The 25,499-nt window shown below is 38.1% G+C and overlaps 1 protein-coding gene across 4 annotated transcripts in view; it reads left to right on the forward strand.

Annotated features, from left to right (window-relative positions):
* The window catches only part of LOC106140320 (maternal protein pumilio), a 66,964-nt gene that overhangs the window by 4,553 nt on the left and 36,912 nt on the right, over positions 1-25,499 (forward strand). For 2 of the 4 annotated variants that reach the window (XM_060954459.1, XM_060954462.1), the window contains exons 3-9: positions 5,051-5,183; positions 5,453-5,602; positions 5,918-6,110; positions 8,439-8,604; positions 8,811-8,883; positions 9,307-9,407; positions 10,895-11,068. In XM_060954459.1, the coding sequence (XP_060810442.1) occupies positions 5,051-5,183; positions 5,453-5,602; positions 5,918-6,110; positions 8,439-8,604; positions 8,811-8,883; positions 9,307-9,407; positions 10,895-11,068 (990 nt within the window). The remainder of the gene's footprint in view (positions 1-5,050; positions 5,184-5,452; positions 5,603-5,917; positions 6,111-8,438; positions 8,605-8,810; positions 8,884-9,306; positions 9,408-10,894; positions 11,069-25,499) is intronic. The other 2 variants (XM_060954461.1, XM_060954460.1) reach the window with 2 other exon arrangements.

Here is a 25,499-nt window from a genome sequence, read left to right on the forward strand (position 1 = left end):
GAAAATCAGTTGATAGTTTGTTGTACGTAAAACAAATACTTGAATAAAATTTACGAACCACGTTATGTTAAAAAAACATAAAATTATACCAAGTTTAACAATAATAATAACTATTTCTTCAGTTACCTACCACTGTCCTTTATGGGTTCGTTTTGATATTTGTGAGAGTGAACTCAAATTTGGCAGTCGCGACTACGGAACCCCTATAACGCGCGTGGCTTTACACGCACTTGACCGGTTTTTACTAAGCCTACTACGAGCCTTTTCGACTTGCAAGGATTTAAAAGTGGCCGCGTATACCAAATGATCGGTTTAAGGCTGCTATCGTCATAAAGGGTCAGTCATAGAAGTAAAGTGTTGCTTGAGTAATGAAAGAAACCGATAAGAGAGAATAAGTTAGATTGGGATGTTTAAGCGAGATTTCTAAAGGGATGTACACAACAGGTCTTTAAATTGCGAAGGATTTTGACCAAAGAGTAGAAAGTCCTATCAGAGTAAGCAGTGCCTTGGTACTAAATAACTTTTTCTTCGATGCTTTTGGCAGAATTAACGGGGTAAACACAGTGTTACTCCACATTAATAAAGAAGTTAGACAATATAATAGGATTAATAGAAATTTTACAGGAGATGATAAATTGTATGTACGACGTTTTGAAACAATAGTTGAAGAAAAGGAGGAAACGACATGTAATACTTTGGTTGAAGAAGAAACAGTGGATGAAGTGAATGATTTTGTATAACTATAATATTGATCCTATATTTACAGCACTTTGAACGTGTTATTACACGTTCAAGTATTACAAGTCCGTTGTAAATGAGAATGTTTGAAAGGAAAGTACAAAACGAACGTATCTTGATAAAAATAGGGACGTCTTAGTGAAACGTCAGGTCAAGTCTCATCTGACGAGCTTGCTCAAAAACATTAATGATTGTGCATGAAGCAAAAGAACCTTTAAAAATTAAAATTCGATTAAAACATTTATTGAAGTTTCCTAAATACATTAAAACATATTTCTTCCTTCCTAAACAGTGCCAAGTGACAATTTTCTCAAAAACCGCATTAAATTACAATATCTAGGGAATTTCGTTTTGTCGAAATTTCTTTGACAGGTTTTCAGTTTACCACAAAGCAAATTATCTCTTTGCCTCGCCATACGACATTTGAATAAGGTAATTTTATCCCGCGAATTCTGGAAAAATTCTATAGAGTGACATGATAAGGAACAGCGTGATAAGTGATGTGAAAGAAGATATATGTAGTGACTGAATAGTAAAGTGTAAATTGAAAAGAGAATGCTTAGGTGATTGATCTGGTCATGTCGAGAGGATGAATGAAAGCAGGTTGACTGAGCAAATATACAAAAGAAGTGTGATTGAGACTATTGGAGTGGGAAGGCCTAGGCGAACGTACACGTAAGTACCTTGATCAAATCGGAGACGTTCTAGCAAAAGGTCCTGACCTTACCTTCAAGAGTAGGTACCCGAAACCGACGAGCTTGCATTAAGAGAGTTATGAATGTGGATGAAGCGAAAGAAGTACGCAGGGAGGAAAGTAGAAAGATGTGGTCTCTCCCTGACCCTCTGGGAAAGAGGCGTGATTTATGTATGTATGTTGTTTACATATTTACATAAGAAATAGCTTTTGCCGGCGTAGTAATAAAAGTTACGTTCTTCCTCAGGGTTAACTCTATCTCGTACCAAATATCCTTATCTCTATCCTAATACCAAAATCGTTAAGTGGTTAAGGCGTGAAAGCGTTACAGACAGACAGACAAGAGTTATTTTTTCGTTATTTCGTTTCTCTCGGAAATACTTTTATACTCGATCAAACACACATCTTGGATAAAATATTGCAGCTCAAACAACATGATGTTTGGGTTCCCGCCAAAAGGTTGCTTAAGGTAGGTATGGTAGGGATGCCAGGTCGCCAAACGTAATGGCGTACAGATCTGCGAGCTTTGCCTCATTTGTGTGTAAAGTACAGAGTACAATAATAAAAGTATAGGTAAAAAGGTAGGCCGGACTCATAGCAACGAGGTACATTTCAGGATGAGCTTTTTCATTGCATAATACATAAGTACTAAACGTTCTGACTGCCGCAGCCGTTGTATTGGTGCTCCTAAGTTTTGATCCGCAATATAAATAGCATACAGGCCGGATACCGTAAATTTTGCAAAATTTGGCAAATAGAAAGCCAGTAAGTCCATAATAATGAAAATAAGGGTTCAGTTTTGCCGTAAGCCAAATTAACATTTGGCTACGGAACCCTCAAAAATCCTAGACTATTTTGTTTACATTTTGTATTAGCTATTTGTTTTTGAAATTGTTCGCCGTAAAAGTCAAATGAAAGACCTGACCCCTTGCACATAGAGGGATGAGGGAAGAAATTTGTGAACCAGGTTTTAATTTGGATCAAGCCTTACACACCTGAAAGCATTTAAATCGAATGTTAGTTTTAGCATGATGTGAGTACAAACTTACAAAAAGACAGAAATTAAAAGATCTAATTTTTAACTTCTGCTGGTCATATAATATATTCCTAAGCATTTTTGCCAAAATCTTTCAAGTGTAGATATAAGTCAGTTACTATTTTCCTAAATGCATTTACTTGAACTATCGGTTTTGGAACCTTGTTTTGCTGACTCACCCGACTAGCTTTCATACTGTGATGTAGGTACTGCGCGTGGGAAGAAAAGTACAAAGTTCATTAAAAAAAACAGGTTGACTTATAAAAAAAAATTGGGTCCACCATCTGTGTTTCCATCAGTTTCTTTCCAAATGCCCATTTCGTTTATTTGTTTGATTTGGGTAAAAGCGTTTATTGCACATAACTTGAAAAGCACACGCATATCGTCTGCTTTTTGCATAGCGCGCCATCTAGCAAAAGGGGCGCTAAACTTCGTGTGGTTGAGCGACGCTCCCGTTGTGAGGGTTTTTGGTTTGGCGCAGGCGCTGTGGTCGGCGTACGTCCTTTGTTCGAAACAAGTCAACATTGTATCGTTTGAGTTTAGATCTTTCTAGCTTATAATTCAATGAAAATAAACATTTTCGTGTAAGAAATGTGTTTAATTATTGTTATAAGTGGTGTATTTTCGTTATAAAGCAAGTGTTAAATGTGAACAACGCGTTATTTTTGTCGGAAAGCTTTCGTTGATTGTACATGGTCGAGCTTTAGGCGGATTGTACGCATGAAACCTTTGAGTGACTTTTTTTTCGAAACTGATGTTAAGGATATGGGCCCCGACATGGTAAGTTTGGGAGTTTTATAATGAAAATATATTATTGGCAATTTGTTTTAAGTCATGACATGACGATATTCTCGTTTTTTCAACGCAACAGGTCCGTTTTTGTTTTGTTTACTTGTCACCGGTGTCCGCCATTTCTGGGTCGGAATTTGTCCACCGGCCGTAGGTGTAAGTTGAATAGAATATGGCAAAATAAGTTACATTACGATTGTTATTACAAATAATGAATAGAATAACCTTTATTTACATGAATTGGCTATGCAAATAGTGTCCCTAATAGCACGATCGATAAACATTGAATGAGCCAATTGTCCCCAAACGATTTGTAGCATGGGAATCAACACGGCCGCCTACCTACCTAATGTAACCTACCTGGTAGAGTTCAAATAATTCTCATAGGTAATATCATGCTCAGTGGTGACCCACCCAGGTTAGCTCAAAAGTTAATGTTATGTGAACACTATCATACAACTTTAGTTAGTAAATGAATTAACTTTTTATAAATAAATAAACAATCTATTTACTTAACTATCTGCTTTTAAAAATGAGTTTATTTAAAATAAATGGGGTAGGTGTAAAATATTATTAAGTTGTAAAAAAATTTAGTGTATGGTGTTTATACATACATACATATAATGATGTTTTTATTCCTTTCGGGTTAGACAGAGCCAACAGTCTTGAAAAGACTGATAGGCCATGTTGAGCTGTTTGGCTAAATGATAGAATTGAGATGCCATTTAGTGACAGGTTGCTAGCCCAATACCTTAAAGAAGAATCCCAAGTTTTCAAGCCTATCCCTTAGTTGCATTTAACTACATCCATGGGAAAGAGATAGAGTGGTCCTATTCTTTTTTCTATTTGTGACAGTAATCACACAGTTTGGTGTTTATATTAAGTATAAAAATATTCATATTAGGTAGGTATAAATGTTAAATGTAAAAGTGTGTTTGAATGTCTCTTTATTGTCAAAACTGCTGAACCAATTATTATCAAATTTTAACACATATAGTACAGTGGAGTATGAAGAAGGACATAGGATCCTTTTTATGCAGGCATTGCACAAACAAAACTTTGTATTAGGTTAACCTCAAAGTTACAGAAAGCTAAAAGACAGACATGCCATAACTATGTCCATGAAGAAACCAGTAGGTGTTTATGTTATTTCCATCCTGAGAACCATGCAGTCCACCTTTGGCCACACCTCTGGTACATAATGAGCAACTCCTATCTGACCTATGTTGTTGATATATATTGGAATATTTATTAGATATATTGGTTGGGTGCAAATGTGATAGGGTCAAGGTTTGCATGCGCTAGTTGTTGACAAATGCATGAATCTCAATTCTATCTATATGCGACCCAGGTAAACACAGTAAGAGATGTTAAATGTGCACATGTGTAGACACTGTATGGTGCAAAGAAAAGTGTGTTTTTTATAGTTACTGTTATAGTTATACTTTCCATTTCTGAATTATTGTCACAGACAAATCAAGGTTCTGTAACAATTATGGATTTGACAGCTGTTTTGTGTCAAAAGAAAACATAGGCACCTAATCTTGTGTTTCACAAAAATGTTTAGCATCAACCACAGAGTGTAGATATTAATCAAACTTTAAGCTAAGTGCAGATGTTTATGATATGTTTAATTGATGTGAAAACCAGAAATAGGTAGGTGTATTAAACCTACAAAAAAGAGAAAATCTTATTATTATTCTGAGGGTGAAATTCCAATCTAATTTAAAAATGAGATAGATAGTTAATGAAATATTACAATTATTATATAATTATTTCTATGTTGTTAACAGATTGCACCTGCTGCAAAAAAGCTCTGGGACAAAGGCCCTGGCGCTGGAGGAGACAGTAAGGGACCTCCTCATTTGCCACCACTGCAGCTCAACCCGGAGCAAATGTGGCGTGACCCCACCTGGTCTGCTCAAGGTTAGCCTTTAGAAACGCTAGAATGTTTAATTGTTTTAACATGTTTTTATCAAGCAGTTCATTTATACTTAATTATACATTTGATGAAAATAAATAAATATTCCTCGGGAGTGAACCTAAAGGAAAAGCTAATTTGGGTATAACCCTCAATAATTTTAGAAATTCTAATATAATCTCACCTCATTGCAACAAATAAAGGCATAGACATACATTATACAAAGGTTCTATCCATATTGTGTATTGTACGACAATGTTTTTGACCTATATAGCTGTGGAGCACAATGTCGGTGTTCCGATGATGGGCACACGGCGCGGCGTCGCTTTTCCTGGCGGCGACGCCGGGTGCATCCTGTCGCCTCGTGACGCGGCCGGTCTTGGTGTCAAGATGGTGGAGTATGTCCTGGGAGGATCTCCCACTGGTGAGTACGACTTTGTTTTAAATGTTGTTTATTTTTTTTGTTGTTTACATATTCCATTAATTACATACATACTTCAAAATAATTAAAGACACATATGCACCTTCTCAATGCTTAGGATCTCGGCAAATAGCCAGTGTATTTGAGGATTTTGAGGCTAAGGCCCTATTCACACTAGCTTTGTTGCTTTATCGATTTAATATTCTGATATAAATGAACAATGACACTTTTGACTGAGACAACCCTCCTTTGTTACATGAGGCATATCTTTGTTTTCTTGTTGCCTAATCAGTGTATTGATAACGTTTGTGTTGTTAGAAGCAGGTGGCGTCGCGACCGGCGGCGGCGGCGAGAAGGTGGCCGGCGTGGTGGCGGGGCTCCGCGGCATGGTACTGGAGGAACGCGCCGAGGACAAGTCTGCCTCGCCATTTGATAAGGATCTGCATGAGCTACATGAACATGCTTTACCCAACGGGCTGCACAACGGCCAAGAAGATGATAAGGCTTTTAAGTGAGTGCCAGTTTTAGTTTACTGTACTGCCCAAAAGGGTTTTTTGAAATTTGAATGTGTTTGTGAGAAAAAATATTCATTTAAATAGTATGATGAAAGAGAAAGAGAATGAAAGAGAATGAAGAAAGCATTGAATAATTTTCATTTTAATGTTTTAATTTAATGTTAATGTGCCGTGTGGTTCCCGGCACCAATACAAAAAAGAATGGGACCACTCCATCTCTTTCCCATGGATGTCGTAAAAGGCGACTAAGGGATAGGCTTACATACTTGGGATTCTTTTTTAGGCGATGGGCTAGCAACCTGTCACTATTTGAATCTCAATTCTATCTTAAAGCCAAATAGCTGAACGTGGCCTATCAGTCTTTACAAAACTGTTGGCTCTGTCTACCCCGCAAGGGATATAGACGTGATTATATGAATGTATGTATGTTAATGTTTACCTTGGATTGTATGTGTAATATTTAGCTCACTTGAATGTGGCCTTTTCAAAACCGTTAGCGATAAGCACGTGTCATAAGTTACTGCTTACTTACTGCATTAGATTCTGGCACTACATTCAGCCTACACCTTTTCATAATTACGTACTGATTGTAAATTATCGTATGTTTAAATTTTAAGCTTTCTAAAATATGGCATCCTCATACAATTGGTTGGATCTCAGGGAAAAATATAGGATGTCTTGCTGCCATTTTTATCCTAGAAACCAGTTTTAAATGTTTTGTTTAAATAAGTCATAAGAAGCTTTTAATCTACAAAAGATATCAGCTTTATTTTTGTTTTACATTACTTGAAATAATTTTTATTTGAAGATAATTAGCTGCGCACTTTTTTGTCCCAGTTATCTTTTTCCAATTTAAAATATGATTATAAAAGTACCTACATTATAAAAAAAAATAAGTACTAAGGCTGATTAAGAGTATATATTTCAAAGAATGTATAAAATTTATATTTTATCATAAGAAAGTGCACTAGGTCACTTTTTATCTCTTTGAAGGTTCTTTTATTAATTTGTGAAATATATTGTAAATGTCAAAAAAAAAATGCTTTCGTCGGCCGTATGATATCCTAATGTTATTTTTGTGAACGAAAAATGAATTAATCGTGTCAACGGCAAAAAAACAAGGAGATGAAGGTCATATCGCCGCGATGCTAAAGCGGCCGGTCGCAACAGCGTGGTGCCGCAGCTCGGCGGGTCGAGCGGGCAATAACCGAGCGCCGTGGATCATGGCCTCTGTCAATGCCAGCGCCCCGCCCCCCGCCACCGCGCACCCCACCCCCGCCGCACAGACGTAGCCCAGACGCAATCTTTTATCACACATTATATGTATATCAATATAAAACCATGATTCATTTGGTAAACAGATTTCCTCGAGAATGACGTCCGCTTTTTTATTTTTATTTTTTTAGCAATTGATATCAAAGATTGATAAAGTTGCAGGAAGTCCGCGCCTTTTTATGTGTTTAGGCCGGGGTTACACTGAGATATAATGCGTCGAAATTTCTAAGCACCATTGTTATAGATACCTTCATCACAACAATTTAAACACATTCAATATCAATTGTTTACTTACCTTGGCTTTTGAATATAAGATCGTTCAATATTGTTTTTCTCTTAATTTATAGTAAATAAAAACTACTGAGAAAAATCCTTAAAAATGTAGTTAGCTTTTGTGTATAAGTGGATTTCGGTGATGATAAAAAAAAATAAAAAAATTGATTGATGATTTAAATAAAAATTATTGGTGTTTTAAACAAATTATTTTTATTTACCGTTATCCGTTCGAAAGAAGAATACTGTGTATAAAGTGAAATGTATATAAAGGAAGGATTTTTTAAGGCATCAACTAGTTACAGTTTCTATTTCTGCATCTCACTTTAGGCATTTATCTATCTAGCTAAACATAGCGTCTTATGTGATTATTGGTATGTCTACCCCATAGGGATAGAGATGTGATATGTCTATATTGTTTTTTTTTAAACAAAGAGGAATATTATATAATTTATACATATTTTTAGGATATAATGTTAGGATATGTAGGGTAAACACTTTTAAAAATTGACTGAATAAACATTTAAAAACACAAGTGCAGTGATATACACACATCAGCTTTAAGTTGCTAGTGTATTTAAAATAAATAAATAAAAATTAAGATAACCTTTTTTATTTGTGTTTTTAATTTTTATTTGAAGTAAGTGACACAAGACATAATAAAAAATTATAAAAGTTCAAAATATATAAATAGTCACACTCACAGTTGTACACTAAAGATGTTGACAACATGGCTTATTGTGGATTGACCGAATATAACGCACGTTGTCCACCAGCCGGACGCCGGGCTCGCGCCAGCCGTCGCCCGCCGAGGAGGAGGCGGGCGCGCACGCGGGCGGCGCGGCGCGCAACGGCGACGCGGCCGCCTTCCCGCTGCTGCCGCCGCACGCGCTGCCGCAGCCGCAGCCGCTGCACCATCTGCCGCATCTCTCGCACCCGCAGGTCAGCTTGCCTAGTATCTACTTCAGTTGCCTGAATGTGCAGGTTCCCTCGCGATCTTTTTGACCTTGGAGCAAAGAAGCTAGCTAAAAGTTATTTGTCTCTCTCTCTCTCATCTGCGTGTTATCGTCCCTTACTCCACCCCAATTTATCGTAACCTGTGGCCTGCTTGTTAAATTTGTATCAATGTTTTTTGTTTTCTATTTCAGCATCATCCTGGCATGCTCGGTGTCGCTCCCTTACAAGGGTTACCGCATCCGCAGCACCCACAAATACATCCTGGTGAGTATATTTTATTATGTTTATTTCTTTGTCATGATCATCTCTAAATTGTCACATGTGAAATAAGTGGGATATCTCAGTCGGTATCTACAGAATGACTAACTTAAGTCCTTGTACTATCCCCCTGTTCTTACAGCAAAGGTTTAAGATGCATGGCAATTATTTTATAAGATCAATGAAAGTCATGACAAAAGTTTAAATCTAATATAGACAATTGGAAAATTTTCACGATGCATGTAAATTACTATATATACTATATTTTTTATACCTCTAACTTTTAGTGCACATCTTAGAATCTAATAAGAGTAATGTCATATAAAGAAAGCTATAGTTAGGAGAGTACGTTTTGGCGGGCAATTGAAATGCAGGCAGGTTATCAACGAATAATAATAATGTCAAAAATATATGTTTTATTTCTTCCAGGTATGACATTGAACGACTCTATGAATCAACACCTCGAACTCGTTTTACAAATGGAACAACACCCTCAGTTTGACAGCAACAGTTTTGCAAGTACTCAACAGGTAACCATATCTTACATTTTTTTTATACTAGACTAGCTTTTCTACGCAGCTTCGCTCGCGCTAATTTAGCGCCACCTACAAAAGAGAGAAATTTTTGCATAGCTGTTTTTAAGTTGGACCAAGCCAAACATATCTGAGAAAACCATCTTCAAATCTTGTTAAAAGATTTGGCGTAATGCGAGTACAAACGTACAAAATAAATTGGCTGATTAATTTGGCATATCAACACACGTGGACCAAATTTCCGGGTCTGGTTTAAAGTTTCGTATAAGACTCCATAAATCCTACATTGCAAATGCCCTTGAAAAGAAAATTATTTATAATCTTGGGCAAGAGTCCTGGAATACTTATTTACTTATTTTTGCTGCAATACTTTTTTTTGCCTATATTTAGATGTGGAAAGATCGGGTTGCATGTAAAGAACGCGAAAAAGAACTATTGAAATAGGTATGTGTTCAGTTTCGCAGTTTCTTGAATTGTATATTTTCTTACTATATCTTTTATACTACAAATTATTAGAGAATTCGAATCCGCATTCAAAGGAATTCCACTAGTGGTCCGATTAATTTTCTAAGTTTCTGTTTGACTTTGGATGCAGTTTGCTTTTAACCATTCAAACTGGACATTTTTGTATTAACAACATACCTATAGATCATGGTCTCTTGCAATGCTTTGGAGATTCTTTTTTTTTTCATCATCTTGGTGTTGGTCCTGGTCCTGCTTCATCTCTATGGGCAGGAGGAGGAGGCTACTTAAGACCAAGATACTGTATTGAGTGAGCCAGGTTTTTACTCGAAGCTACTTTTGTCTGACCTTCGCAACTTTAACAATCCATATTGAATGATCATGGTTACGCAACCCAAAAGCTTCAAAAGGGGATATAGTTAAATGCGTTAATGATGGAATTAAGATTCAAAGAGATACAGGTTTTTAGCCTAGCTAGAAGTATTCAATTTGGGTAGGAAAAGGGTCATTTTGGTGTTTTATTTTTATCTATGCTTTTAACAAATCTTTTATCTGGTCAGTCCAGTGTAGAAAAGATCTGTCACTAGACCTGACTCCATCCATTAACTCTGCTTCACAAGAATTTTCATGAGGTCTTCAGGACGCGTCACGTGGCCAAAGTAGCGAAGGATGGTGTGGTTTTTACTAGACGCAGAATTCATCAAGTAAGGAGTAATTTCGTGCTGCTCTGTATCTACGATATGCGAAAAATTCCTATCCACCATGTTATTTCGGGAAAACCACTCGGCTGCTTTTAAATTTGTTTGGGGGTACACTTTCGTAAATCGTCTGGGCAATATTTGAAGCGCAACTTGCTGTTTTATCCATATAGTAGTACAATAGCGGACAATTCAATTCTCGGGTTCAAATGGCGCGCCCTGATAGGCTCAAACGCTCATTTATTTTCGCGCCAATCAGAAATTAGACTCCTGTGTATAACTTACAAATGTGGTAATAGTATAACCTGTAATGTTTGTGGTCAGTACGGCGGCGGTGTCGGCGGCGTCGGCGGCGTGGGCGGTGTGGGCGGCGTGAGCGGCGTGGGCGGCGCGGCGGGCGCGGGCGGCGTGTCGGGCGGCGGCGCGCTCGTCAACGGCGGCTCCGTCGTGCAGGCCGCGCCCGACTCCGCCCAGCACCATCAGCCCTTCGACGTTCAGGTATGTGCCCTTGCAGCTGGTGTTTCGGCTTTCGTATGTGGCGTTCGCGCACGAGACTACCATAGGGATTATTGTGATGAGATTTATTCGATCAAACGAATCGAGTAAGTAAACGCGAATTGCTATAACAACGATTCCTATTCTATTCCCAGCGATCGACGGTGAATTGATGGTACTGGTCCATAGCACGACAAGAATACAAATATAAATAAATATATACGGGACAAATTACACAGATTGAGTTAGCCTCGAAGTAATTTCGAAACTTGTGTTACGAGATACTAACTCAACGATACTATATTTTATAATAAATACTTAGATAGATAAACATCCAAGACCCAGACCAATCAGAGAAAGTTCGTTTCTCATCATGCCCTGACCGGGATTCGAACCCGGGACCTCCGGTGTCACAGATAAGCGTATTACCGCTGCGCCACAGAAACCGTTTATAGAATCTTTCGGGAACGAGTACCGTGAACAGTGCGCGTGGAGGTACAGGTTCAAATTCTACCTCGGCCATATGCCAATGAGTTGTTCTGAGTTATTTACATTGCTTTGAATGCCGATGGCAAGGAAACCTGCACATTCAGCAAACTGAATGTGTGTAACCATGATCGATTAAAAGTCACTCATTCAATCCTGGATTATGCTCAATAGGACACTCCAGGCTCCTCCCAATTGAGGTGAGCATGTAACCAGGATTATATCCAGGAGGAAGTAGAAAAATAACAACCTAAGTTGTTCAGCCTGATGAGAATTTTCTGTTGGCATATAAAAATCGAAGAACACCTGATGCAAAACCATTATAGACCAGCTAAATCATCCGAATTATGGAAAAGACGTCTTAACAAAAGTTTTTCAACCGGATGAGCCGTGCCCAAATTTGTGATGTGATCACAATCGGTTCATTAGTTTTTCAGTTTATTTGTTACAAACAAATATACGAATCTTTTTTCTCTGTATAATATTAATATGGATTATTAAATATTTGCTGTCAATTGTATTTGCCCTGGGGCTCCGCTGCCGTGAGAATTTCGGTTTTTTTATTAATCCAAATTATTTCCTATGTACCTAATAACAAGTTTATGTGAAATTTATTTTGATAAATTTGAGTAAATTTAATAAACTTAACCGTCGTATTTCCAATAACACGCAAACGAAGTTGCGGAAAACAGTTAGTAATAGATAATATTTTGAGACGGAATTTCGGTACAATTTTTTAGGCGGTAAAAGAGACTGACAAACCGGTTATCTGCAGGGTCCGAGCAAGAGACAAGAAAATGAATGCTGACTAGGTTCTTTCTATTTGTTTTCATAAGGTTCACGTTATTTTTTAGATTTGTACTAGGTATTTCACTTTTTGTATGTGCAATTTGGTTTGGGGCCCTAGATGTTGACACTTGTCGAAATAAACGCAAACGTCCTTTGTCGTTTGTAGGGGGAAATATTGCATGATATTTTATCATCTCGGTTGGGTATTTTAAACATCCACCATAACACAGACACAACGTGGTATTTCTAACGTCATGCGAATCACATTTTCGCGAACAGACATTATTTCGGTAGTAGTCCGAGATTATAGTTTTAAAGTCCGTTATGAAATAAATACATAAATTTCTCGAACTTAACTTTCTTGATACTAGTATGTATAAATAAACATTCCTTCTAAACTTTCTCTATAAAATATATGGATGCCATTAATGCTCGAGAGTAGAATCTAATTTTATTTTAATAAGTTATTTTGTAATTAATTATCAAGTTCTACTCGTTGTCACCATTTTTTATATTAGCTTCACCTGTTATAATTTGATTGCATTAGTTATTGCACTGGTTTCTTCCATTGCAGCAAGCAGGATACTAGTGACGTGCTAACACAGTTTTCAAAGGGTAGGCAAATTCATTATTTAAATTGGAGACTGCCTGAAATTTCATTTACATACTTATATAATTTTTTGCGTTTAAGTCTAAAATTTGTTACATACGTTCATAGATTTTTTCATAGGGTTTTAAGGAATTACAGTATTACTATATTATTTGTTTGTACGCATGGAATGAAGAAAATGATAAATCTACAGACAGTTGCGACATAGTTTGTGTTTGTTATCTACGAATGCACTTCTTTATTTTTTGGTAAGTTTATTCTTATTCCTGTGGCAGCACTATATATGTATGTCTTCGCTTTTCTGTGAATGAAAAAAAAAATTAAGTCAATTTATGTATATTTTAAAGCGGTGAAGACCGCGGTTCCGAAAAACGATAAATCCCATTCTTTTAGTGCATCCCTACACTACGTGATATGAGGTTCCCTAAAGAAGTACATGCTAAATTTCAAATCTTTAGACCAGTCAGTTAGTTTAGTATCCTCTTTTCTATATTTATAACAAAATCGGTGCATTGTTGCTTTTGTTAAATAAACACCACCAAGTAAACATTTTTGCTGTTGAGATGATGAAGAATGTTAAGATCTTTAGATCAATCACCCGCTTGCGTTACACCATTTAATTTTCGTCTTTCTTTCCTTTCTTTGTTTTGTGGCAATGAAAGTCTCGTCACATGACTTTACATTACGAACACTGGCACTTACGACTACATGACTTTTCTACATGGAAAGTAAATAAATCAAAATTATGTTAGTTGTTGCTTTGTAGACTGCTTTGCTTTTAATGTTTATTATTTGTCACAGTTGGTGATCGAATTTATTTCAAACATGTTTATCTATCGTTACCATCTTTAATTCAATTTACCTTTAATTCAATATAACGTTGTAAGTATAACAACAATGAAAATATAATTCCATAATCATATTAAACATCATTAACTGTTATTTATTGGATGTTATCGGCAATTTATCATGATAGTGGCTTTACATCAACGTTGAAATTATATCTATCACGTAAATAGCTTTTTATTTTAATTAATCTTAGTAATGTACTATCGCTCCGCATCTTCGTTTAAGTTTAAATAGGTACTTCGTTATTATCTTATGTTAAAAAAAATTACAAAATTTAATTTTAAATAATATGACTGACTGACCAACGCCTAAGTAGTGATTAAAATTGTTGTCTCCTTTAACATAGTAAATTACTATTAGTAATACCCATTCTAACGACCCATGAGACCCATGAGATGATACACAAAATACCCGAAACCGCCGAGCAAAGAGTTATGAATGTGGATGAAGCAGAGGTCGTGGAAAGTGGAAAGATGTAGTCTTTGCCTACTCCTTCAGGAAAAAGGTGTGATTTTATGTATGTGTGAATAAGATACAATTTTGATGTAAATGGTAAACAGACTACCATTTGGAACAATCGTAGTCCAATAAAATGTCATTGGTAACCACTTCTATTTAAAAAATAGCAGTATATCAGAAAAAAAAGCTATCAACAGTCAAATCAATATTTTATTCAGAAATAAGGTCTTCGCAGACACTTTTTCACGTAATTATTGACCTGCAACTAAGATTCAAATTAATTCTGTTAAGATTACAGACGATAACTCAATGGATCAGTAGCCTCTATAAGTTCGACTGAAAGATAATATAAAAAATATATGCGCGTTCTTTCAGAAACAATCCTTTATATATATATATATAAACAAGTACAAATATTTTCAACCTGGCAATAACGGCACAGCAATAGTGTATAATGTATAAAGGTAGTGTGGAAAATCCTGCTCTTTTTTGTCATAGCAAATGGAGAGGTAGCATTACCGTTAGCGTTTTTGAGTCGGGGACTCTGGGTACGCGTGCCCCGCTAACGAGCGACTATCTCCGGCCCTGTTCCCACGGCGCGCGTCTACGAGGAAGCAATAAACCTATACCTTAACTGCACATACCATTACCGATTGTAACGGCATACGCTGTGATAGAATCGGCAGCCAGCCATCTGCCGACGTCGCTATATGTCAATAACGTCTTATCGAATTGGCGTACCGACCCGCTGGTACCGAGGAGACCCGGTTTCGTAACCTTTTTCGAAGAACTACAATACAATACCGATACAACGTGCGTTCAAATAAGTTGCATGCCGTGCTCATTGCTTTCTTGTTGATGTACTTTTTTATTCCGTGTGAATGGATTCATTAGGATAGCAAGAGCCTATTGGAGTAAAAAATTTGTTTATTTTTTTTATTTGAATTCTCAAACTAAAAATCTTTTTAAAACTTTATCTTTAAGTAAACAGCAACAAATAAAATATTTTTAGTGTCTTAAGAAAAAAATAAATGTTACCTGATATGTTACAAGACGTATAAAAGATATCTTTCGTTCGCGCGTTTCACCGCAAATTTATGATACCATGCTAATTTACGTAATAACCCCGCTGGATTGCTTACACTGTTATATCAGTTCAACGGGTAAGATTACCTAAGTAGTGATTTCTTTTAGTTTAAAAAATAATTGCAAATATACCATTTGTTTATCAAAAGTTTATTTGGTACCAAACAAGCAAAACCATAACGGCATATTTTCCGATTGCGAGTTACGGAGGCAGTATCTGGCAAGATTGCGGGGTCGTTGAACTATACAACGACAGTTCTGTTGTTACCGGCATTGTTCGATGCCTGCAATTCGTGTGAAAACAGCAATCTAGGTTACAGTGTGGCTGCATGGCAATACACAATTGAACTTCTTAGACACGCTCTTTGTAGCCCACACCTTGTCAGTTGACTACTTCGATTTGTAACTAGTTTTTCGTACATGAAGTAGTTACGGATGCAATTGTTTTCGGGGCCGATGTTATCTTCCTAATTCCAGTGGAGATATACATAATTAACGGACGTTCACTTGACTATTCATTACTGGCAATTAATTCCCGCGGGTTGTGCTCCGCGGCGCTGAGATCGACCTCGTGGGAAATTAAACTGTGTGCGGGCCGTCTTCTGCCGCCCGCCGCCGCCTCTCGCCTCGCCGCCCCACCTTCACATATGAACACTTTCTCTAAAAGATTTCCCGATTTTTCTAGGTGCATTCTACCTCGTTGCGACAGACCCATTCGTAACATAATCAAGGAAAATCTTACACGAGAGCATGAGAATTTGTTCTAATTTTTCCCATCGTATTCCTTTCTCATTGTGACACCGTCACACGTCCGTGATTCACAGCTTATTTTAATAATTAAACGAGTATTGAAATTAGTTTGCAGCTTGTGTTGTGAGCCCACGTGAGTGGTTCATTAAATATGAAACCGTAATCAGTGTTGCTCGCAGCGTCCCTCGGTCGCGCACCGTAGAATCGCATGTTCGTTTCTGTTACGCACTTATTCCCACCAAAATAACGAGTGGATATAGATTTCTTGTTCGAATTACATTAACAGTTATAATTTTGGTTATTAGGCTCATCTTAACATTAAACTTTCTTGAAATAAAATTTGATAATTATTCTCTTGGAAATACTTCGTGTTTAAATCCGTGACAAATTGAGCGCGTTGCAATTTTCGTGACTACGCTTTCTTTCGCCTTGGCGAAAGAGGCACCGCAGCAAATGTTGCAACTTGGTGAACGAACTGCTGCCGCGAATCGGATCGGAATCGCTCAGCCGCGCCCGATTGCGCCGCCACGCATCACTGAGCGCGGAGAAATTGAAGTGTTAGGACCGCTAGAATACCCGCTCCAAGACTTGCAAGCGCTTGCAAAACTTCGCGTTTAATTGTCCCGTGCTCGCGAACCCCAAATTGCGGGGAGTTCATCGCAACGTTAATTTCGTTGCGCACGAATACACCACGACTGGGCTGTGGCAGAATAATTATATAACCTTAAAGTTAATGAAGAAATACTTTGTTGGTACCGAGAACGATGTTTGCTCAAAGAACGATCTCTGTAAGCCTGAGGGCGCTCAGCTTAAGCTGCCCGTGTCGTCCGCGCCGCGGTTATGAGATTATTCTCGCTTTGACGGCCTGGCTCGTCCGTATGCACCGCGTTGCGCTTTTAACGTTGCTTGTTTCGCCTACATTCATAATCTTAATTGGTTGTTTCATGACTTCGTGCTAGTTTGCTCATTATACAAATCCAATTTGGTAGAATTGTAAATAAATACATTCGACGTGTCATTTCTTTACATTTGACCTGCATTATTTTCGGCGCAAATTTACTAATCTATCATACGTTTGTTCCCTCTTAACCCATTAAAATTGCTTAAATGGCTGTAAATGCGGCTTTTTGAGAAAAGTTTTAATGAAAATAAGCAATGTTTAGTTGTTCAGTCACCTTGATCATACCTTATCATTCTTTTACGGTTGCAGTTCGCTGCAAACCTTTGGGACTTCGATTAAATATCGACAGAAATGAATTTTGACTGCTTAGATTGTGTTGATAGATGCAATTTGTCGGCAGCGGTTGCACCGGAGATAAGAGCAGCCTTATTGCCGGCGCCGCGCCTCCTCCGCTAACTAACGCCTTATTAAACTTCAACAACGCGCCGCTGATCACTTCACCTTCTTGTTTACTCTCTAAACTTAGATTAATCGCTCGCCTCGCTACCTATGTGCGCAATTTATTTTCGTCCATTCGAAATTGCTTCCAACTATTTTATTTATACAATTATTTGACTTAATTATTAACTCATAGGTTCTGGCGCCTACCTTGGTGCACAACAGCGTTTCGAATTCAGATTATCAGTTACTCATATTCGGACCAAAACCATGACTAATTCCCATCGTCGAACACTTTATGACTCTTTCACACAGTAATAAGATCTCATTCACTTACAGAAAAAAGCAAATATTGGATATTTAGTGATCATTGACGCGTCCCCGTGCGTGCGTAGCAGCTTTGTGTAGCGTTTTGTTTTTGTCCTTGGTGGGAAATGATGCTAATGGCTGTTTGTCTATTGTCAATGCCTTTTTATGTAACTTTCTATCCGTCACTGCTTTGTCTGCTTATCACAATTGTCGAAGTCATGTGTTTTGAACGAAGAGTACCTTATTTCATACAATTATTACTATTGTTATTATGGTTTGTCAAAAGTTTAGTGCAGTTTTTAATTTGTATTATCTGATTTAAATCTTCCTGTAAAAGAAATATATATATTTATTTTGATGTATTCACCAAAGAATGCAATGTAAGCTATGTGGAGGAACAAAGGAAGTCATTTAAACCGCCGCTTCGTTGGCGTGACAGTCACGCGACCTACTACTCCGTGTGGACTATCTATTGTTTTATTCTAGTGCCTCTCGTAGGGTTGAATTCGTAATTCAAATACCATTGGAATGATAGTGCTTGACTTTGAACTAAACTAGTAATCAGATAAATCTGCTACCTGCTAGGGCTGTTATAATAATGTCGCAGTGGTTTGCATCCTAGGTTATATTAATAATGTTGCGGTTTCATAGCGCGGTTTGTTGACACAGGGGCGAGTCGCAAACTCCCGTGAAACATTGGCTACGTCGCCAAGGCACTGACACGCACAATAGCCACTGTGTTTGCTTGCTCGCCTCGGTTGTTGTGCTGTTGTGCGCTTTGCTACAACAACAGCTATGAGCAATTGCTGTGTGACGCCGTGGTCAGAAACGTGATTAAATTTCCAACCACATCACTATTTCATGCGTGCCGTGTGGGCCTTTGTCGTGTTGCATTATGCCGACGCAGTATTTCCTTAAACCGCAATGTAGACAGTTTCACTGATTTTACATTGACTTGTAGTTTTGTGACTTATAGGTATGAATAATTAATAAATAACTTCAACTCCTTCTGAGTGGCTGTGCGCAATATAATAACCGAAACGTATTTTTGATCCTTCGGGAGTATGTTTGTAAATAGGTTTTCAAATTTTTTTTAAAATGATAGTTTCAAAAGTGACGCTTTGTAAAATTATTGTTAAAATCAATTCCTTGTAACCTACATAAAGTACCTGTTGTGCCCGCGCCAAAGGGAGGTCTCTTTATATTTGTCGCAAATCTAAGGCAAGGATTTGTCGAGACGACCCGCGGCCCTCGCCAGGATTTGCCGTGACAGCATCGGCACATCCCGGCTTATTGCCGGGAACCCTGATTAATGAGATGATCCCAGTGTGGAGGCGATGCCGCAGACCCTACTCAAATGGATCATTTAAAAAATGATTATTGTTTTGTGGAAATGAGTAGAACTGTTTAAATGCTTAAAATATATCGCCATTTCCACAAAGCAGAGTAATAAAACTCCCAAAAGAACGCACAAGCACTTTCGATGTGACGATGATTTTAGTTGTAATTTCTTCTCCAAACCACTAGCCCAGCGCGTAGTCTTACTAGTAGAACTATCGCTAATAAATTAAGCCAAAAAATATTCAAAACCAAAATATTCCTTGCTCCTTTACAAAGCCCTTAGCTGGTAATTGTTTATTTTGCCATGGTCGTTACGAAACCCTTTTCTTCTAGGTGGCCCTTGAACTGGGTAAACTGTTGATTGTTAATAGAATTGGGGTCGGAAATTTACAATGGGGCACGTAGAAGCATAACACGTTTCGTTTTCACGTGCTCAAGTAACTTGGATACAGGGTTGAATGATTAGGGCGACTAGTTCATTGATATTCTTGGAAAAAACAACTTTTCAATATGTACCGTACTTTTAATAACAGTTTCCGTCAAAATTAATTTGTTAAACAAAAGTCATAAAAAAACCTGTGCCGGAAACGCGTCTGTAAAATGAATATACATACACCATATAATCACGGTTTTTATTTACTTTAAGGGGTAGAAAATGTTGAAATGCGACGTTCAGCAGTATGACTAATGATGGAATTGACATTAAAATAGTGACGCGTTGCTAGCCTTTTGGTGGGCTAGAATTAAGATTCTTCTTTTCTTTAAGGAGTTTATCAGCTTTGCAGCCTTGCTGTTGTTAAACATTCTCAAAATTCATTCCTTATTTAAATGTAAACCCCTAGGTATTGTTACGGTTGCGAAAAAACAACAAAAACATATTGTTTGTAATTAAGCACGCTGTCTTTTGTTGTCAATTATAGTACCTACTTTTTATAAGTAACCACCCACCCATGCCTCGTATATAAAATTGTAAGTGGTAGGTTTTGTAAGTTTTTTTTAAAGTTTTCTATTATAATATTATTGAAACAACCTCGTGTCTTGTAAAATATCTTTAAGAGGGTGACGAAGTTTGTGTCACGTCACGAGTCACCGATCTGTGACATTTAAAGTTCATGTTGATATTTGCACGAGGAGCACCCCGTTCCGCCGATCCATAACAATGAATCTTTTCTTTCATTGCATACATACATATCTATTGTCCTTTCAGCGCGATGGCCTTTGGTGGTATTTCACCGGGGCTCTGGTTGAAATAAAAAAAAAACAAGTTAGATCACAGAAGGCTTTTTATTCGTCAAGCCAGTGTAAAGCTCTGAAATAATAAACAAAAAAAAGTTTTAGGCGGAGCAATCGCATTTAGTTAAGCCAATGAGCAGAATCGCAGTAATTTGGTGGTGGCTTCAGATTTGTGTCGCCTAATTAGCTGAGCTTTTTGGATGTCCCAGCACCCGCGCCGTGCAGCCGGTCAAAGGATTCGCCACTCATTACCCGCGTTGTTGGCTACCATCGCTAGCCAAACCGCAGCTCGTAGTCATTTTAATTAACTACGTTCCACCTTCGATATATTACATACATAGAAATGATTTCGACGGTACATAATAGAAAACTATTTTGTCATCCAGAAATAACTTGTTAAAATCAAAAATAATAAGTGACCGAAAGATAGAACCGTTAACATTCAACAAAATTGTCTTTTAGTTAACAAAACGGTGATACTTTTGTCAATTTTCCACACTACAAAGTTCTAAACTTTAATTGAGAATACACATGCAATTTGAAAGCTTATTGAACATAGATTTCGTTGTATCGGGGATCTAAATTTTAATTTATTCATAATGTAATAGTGGAGATAGGGCGGCAGTCACGGAATAGACACGGGCAAGCAGTGCGATGCGATGTTCGCAGTAGGCGCGATAACATCGCGTGAGAGGCGGGGTGCGCGGCACGCTCCGCTGCACGCCCCGCCGACTCCGCTGGACGATACGTCACGCTGCGTTAATAGTCGCCAGGCACGCTACACGCTACAATCGGCTATCTGCACTGTTACCGTCTAAAATTTAAAGCTAAACTTATCTTGACTTGGATAATATAAATTATCATAATAGGTATCTATTTATACTTGAAAGAGCTAAACTAAGCTTTGATGGCAATTTGTAAGTTGTAAACCGGATGATTTCGTGAAAGTATCACACTCACTCAGGTAACTGATGAAATTGCTACTAAGTCGTTTGGTTTGTACATCGTATTTAAATCGATCTTTTAAGATTAAGCAGCCTTACAAATCGAAGGACTGTCAGGAATAGGTAAAGAGTTCTTGAAAACAGAAAAAGTGCACATATGAATTACTGTACCTTTTTCGTGTGATTAGCTGTATTCATTTGGGTATTAAGTTAATTGGACATAAATAAATGGAGAAAAATCCTAACTTAACATCGATGTATATCAAATTATCAACAAAGTTAACAGTCAAAAGCCTTATCAGATTGTGACAGTGTTTTGTATGATTTACATGATTTGAATGGATAGAAACTATGATAATTTGTTATTCGATTGTAAACGCTTTGTTTTCGTATACATAAGTTTGTCGATATGTGAACAATAACGTAACGTAACCGGGTTAAAATCCCACTTCCCTTGTCGTTAGTATAGGAATTAGAATTGTATTAAGAGTAAAATTATCATACCGATGCTCTTATGGTGTATCAAATTATAAAAAGAAAATCTTATCCGAAAAAGTTCAGCTACTGAATGTAAATCCATAATCTATGCTGAATAAGACGAATGGGAGTCGCCGTGTAATTACGTGACTTTCCTGCTTCTGGACCTAAGATCACAGGCGGTAACCGAGTTTCTCCTCACAAAGAACCGACAGGGTCTTTTATATCCCGGTAAGTTCTTTAATTTCATAATTCTCTATAATATCATGCCTGATTAATTAATATCTGCCTTGTATAATTTAGAATTGATCGAAAAACATTGTCGACAAAGCTATAAGGTTTCCTTGATAAACAATTAAATGGACGCATAGTTTACTATTGTAACTTTATATGTGGGCGTATATCGTGCGGGCAGATGGTCGCCGTTTGCGCTTTGTACATCATGGTTCTGATTAAACTTAATTAACTGAAGCCATTTACACGCGGCAGGGACGCCGTCGCATCGCGGCGTGCGTGTAGCGGTACCGAACATATGGTATCGGTCACCGACATTCACAGTAAAACCTATGAAGTGCATAACCTGCATTATTTTCCGCGATGTCGAATGACTCTTCAATCCATTTGGTATTTCAGCATTGCGCCAAGTCACTTGAAATGTATTGGGGGCGATTCGCTCAGGGAGATAACATCGGCTACGTATAGTATCGTTCTCCAGGAAACTGATTGGGGATGGCAGCAAGGCCCCTATTCTAGGTCGGTGGCGAGGCGGTATCCCGGCTGCGCTACCACTAGGTCGGTGGAGACCGCGAGATTTATCGCGCGCCCGCACGCAGCTGGCGCACTGCCCATTGCCCTAACGCCCTTTTATCACTGAGTAAAACAACTCCGTCGCGTTAATTTGTTTGTTCTGACGCGACCGAGCTAATGAATCGCCCCGGGTGGAACCCATGTCCACGGCCCCTGCCGAATTAGACGTTTACACCCTTAAATTGTTACAACCTTCAAATAAAGCGTTAAACGCAATGTTTAATCTGTTGTTATTGCGGTTCTGTAAAGAGTCCTGATTGGATTCAGAATAAGCGCTGTATATTTAATTTACGATAATTTGACTTCGCGGCTCCATATATCTGTCAGTTGTTTCAATTATATTGCACAGTAGCGTAAATGTGTATCCTGGTGGCTATTTAGTTGTTAAAATGTAGAGCGCACTGATTTAGCACGCGTGAATCAGACTAGCTCAGGTGAGGTCGCATTCCGCCGCGCGCGCCCTACCTGCGCGCCCGAAATACTCTTGCGCACGCCCGCCCGCCCGCCCGCGTTCGCATCTACTTTGATTATTTTCAGCAGATACTCTATCTTTGCATAAACATTTTTGGTTTTGGTAGCTTTTGAAGTTTACACTAAATTAATCGCAGTAGTATATTTATATTCCGAATTAAATATTTATTTACATTAATTTAGTAAATAAGAGTCAATTTAAAAATATTTGGGAATTAAGAGTGACGTGTTGTTGACGACTTCGGTTTATAAACAGATTATAGACTTATTAACTTAATACCAGAGTACCTATTTAAATATTCTTATTTTTCATATTATCTGTTATTCAATATTTACCGATTTTAGGTATATTAAAGTAAATTAAAGTATAAACGATTTCTTCGTTTTGTTTGGTTCACCACTTAATTAGGTACCGCTCGTAAAACTGTCTTCCTCATCTTATATTTACCGCGTTTGCCCTTTTTATTATCCGATTACATGGGCGGCGCGGTTTGCAAAGCGTTTTCAGCGCGAGGGGAGCAGTTTCATTTGTTTCTTCAGAAATTACTTCGGACAATCTTGTACCTCGAACACCCTCTTTTACTGCGAGAGAAACAACTTATTCAGGCGAATATATATTAACGTGTAATTAGCTAAGATTGTTGTCAAATTCTCTCGCCGTGTCAAATCTCATAATTAATGTTCGCTCCGATATGATTACGGTTGGTCACAGTTTATCAGAGCTCCTATGGGAGAAACTGGTGCGATATGTATAGGTAAAATACGCATTTCCACTGCGTTAGCAGTTATTTATTTCGCTTCTATGAGTGCGAACCTTGTATTTAACTCATTCGGTTGGAAGCGCGAGAGATTCGTGGATGTAGTCGTACATGTTTGATGATCGGCATAGGTGGAATGGTGTAGCATAGCAGTGTGGCGTTGGTTTGCAATTAGCATGGCACTCGACGCGTCGCCCGCAACCCGTGGCGGACTACACTCGTATGTCGCCGCGCAAATTAAAACGCACCACTTGACCAGATCGCGTCCTCAAACTGAAATTCGTTCATTGACTAGGTATGAATCCTTTAACATTTTTCATGTCGTGCTGAAGTTCACGACTTAGGTTTAAAGTAGATAACGTTAATATCATAAGCGTATATTATTATATTACAGATCAAAAGTAAAGGTGTATTAGATAGTTACAATACAGAGTTGCTGAAAATTTTTCATCTGTTAGGTGATATAAAGGATACACCTTTATTTGGGTTGTTTCCAACTTGTTGGGCATAAGACTGTAAGACTGAAAGATTTGTGGTTGGGCTCGGCTGGTTCCGAGGTGAGGTCCCGCGGGTGCGCCTCTTCGTAATTGAGAGTGCCCGCGGGCCGATAATTGTGGCAGCCTAGCCGCGAGCCCGTGCCGCATCTAAATCATGCCGTTACTCTCCATTACCTCATAATACCAAATTGACTCGCGAGAATTCTTTTGTTAGTGTTGGCTTTTGTTTCATTATACGCCTTTTATTAATGGGTTTCTTGAAATAACTTTCACGAGCATGACACCATTCTGTCTAAGCAGTAAAATTATTTAATCTATGAGTCGTCGCTAAACTTCCAAAAGCTTGTTTTCTTCGCATTAGGATGTCGAGGGTGAGGGTTACGCCACTCGTCACGACAAGGACGTCAATGTAGTAAAGACATGCGAACTCTTTAAAACAAACTATCTGTCTATAAAACAGAAAAAAGGTGTGCGATAAAACGATCGCGTGACTTAACTCGCACCATAGCGCTAGGGAATGCCTTGATTAGTCGAGACGTTACTACACCAAAACAAAGGTCTGCCAAAAAGTTGTATATATTGTATAATAAATACGTTACTATAGACGTAGAGTACGCCGCCACGAATATGTACTGTTATTGAAAACTGATGGGAAGCCTACGATATTTGCCATTTTCCTTAAATGCATTCAATATAGTTTAAAATTTGAGTGCCTAGGAAAGTGGTACCAGCGGTTAGCTGGCACTATAAGCTTATCGGTGTGACGTCAGTCCAGGGGCGGTGCCGACGTAGAAGCATGTAGATCGCGAAATTGATTGCATGCTATCAGATGGGGCGCGGGTTCTTCGCTAGCGTTTAATACGGGCGTCCACAACTCTGCACGCGATGCTTTTGACAGGAGATGGGCCGCGCCCCATCGACCTGCTGGTAATTACCGCCAACCCGTGTGCAGCGGCGACGTCGCCGGCTTCCAACTCCTGTGATTATTATACGCCACCCGGCACATTGCAAACACTTCACTAAACTCAACTCACCTTTTCTATCATATGTACAAAAAAAGTTTAATTACAATTTTTGTGTAACTCTATGGTATTGTGCTAATTAGACTTTCCTTTCAACCGACGTTTAAATTGTTAACAATTTGCAGTAATATTGAAACTGGGAAACAATCAAGTGGTTTCTTTTGATCATTAGTTGAAGTGTCGATGTTGCGACATAAATTGAAAAGG

Source organism: Amyelois transitella, chromosome 4, assembly GCF_032362555.1.
Source record: "Amyelois transitella isolate CPQ chromosome 4, ilAmyTran1.1, whole genome shotgun sequence".
In the NCBI taxonomy this organism is placed as follows: Eukaryota; Metazoa; Arthropoda; class Insecta; order Lepidoptera; family Pyralidae; genus Amyelois; species Amyelois transitella.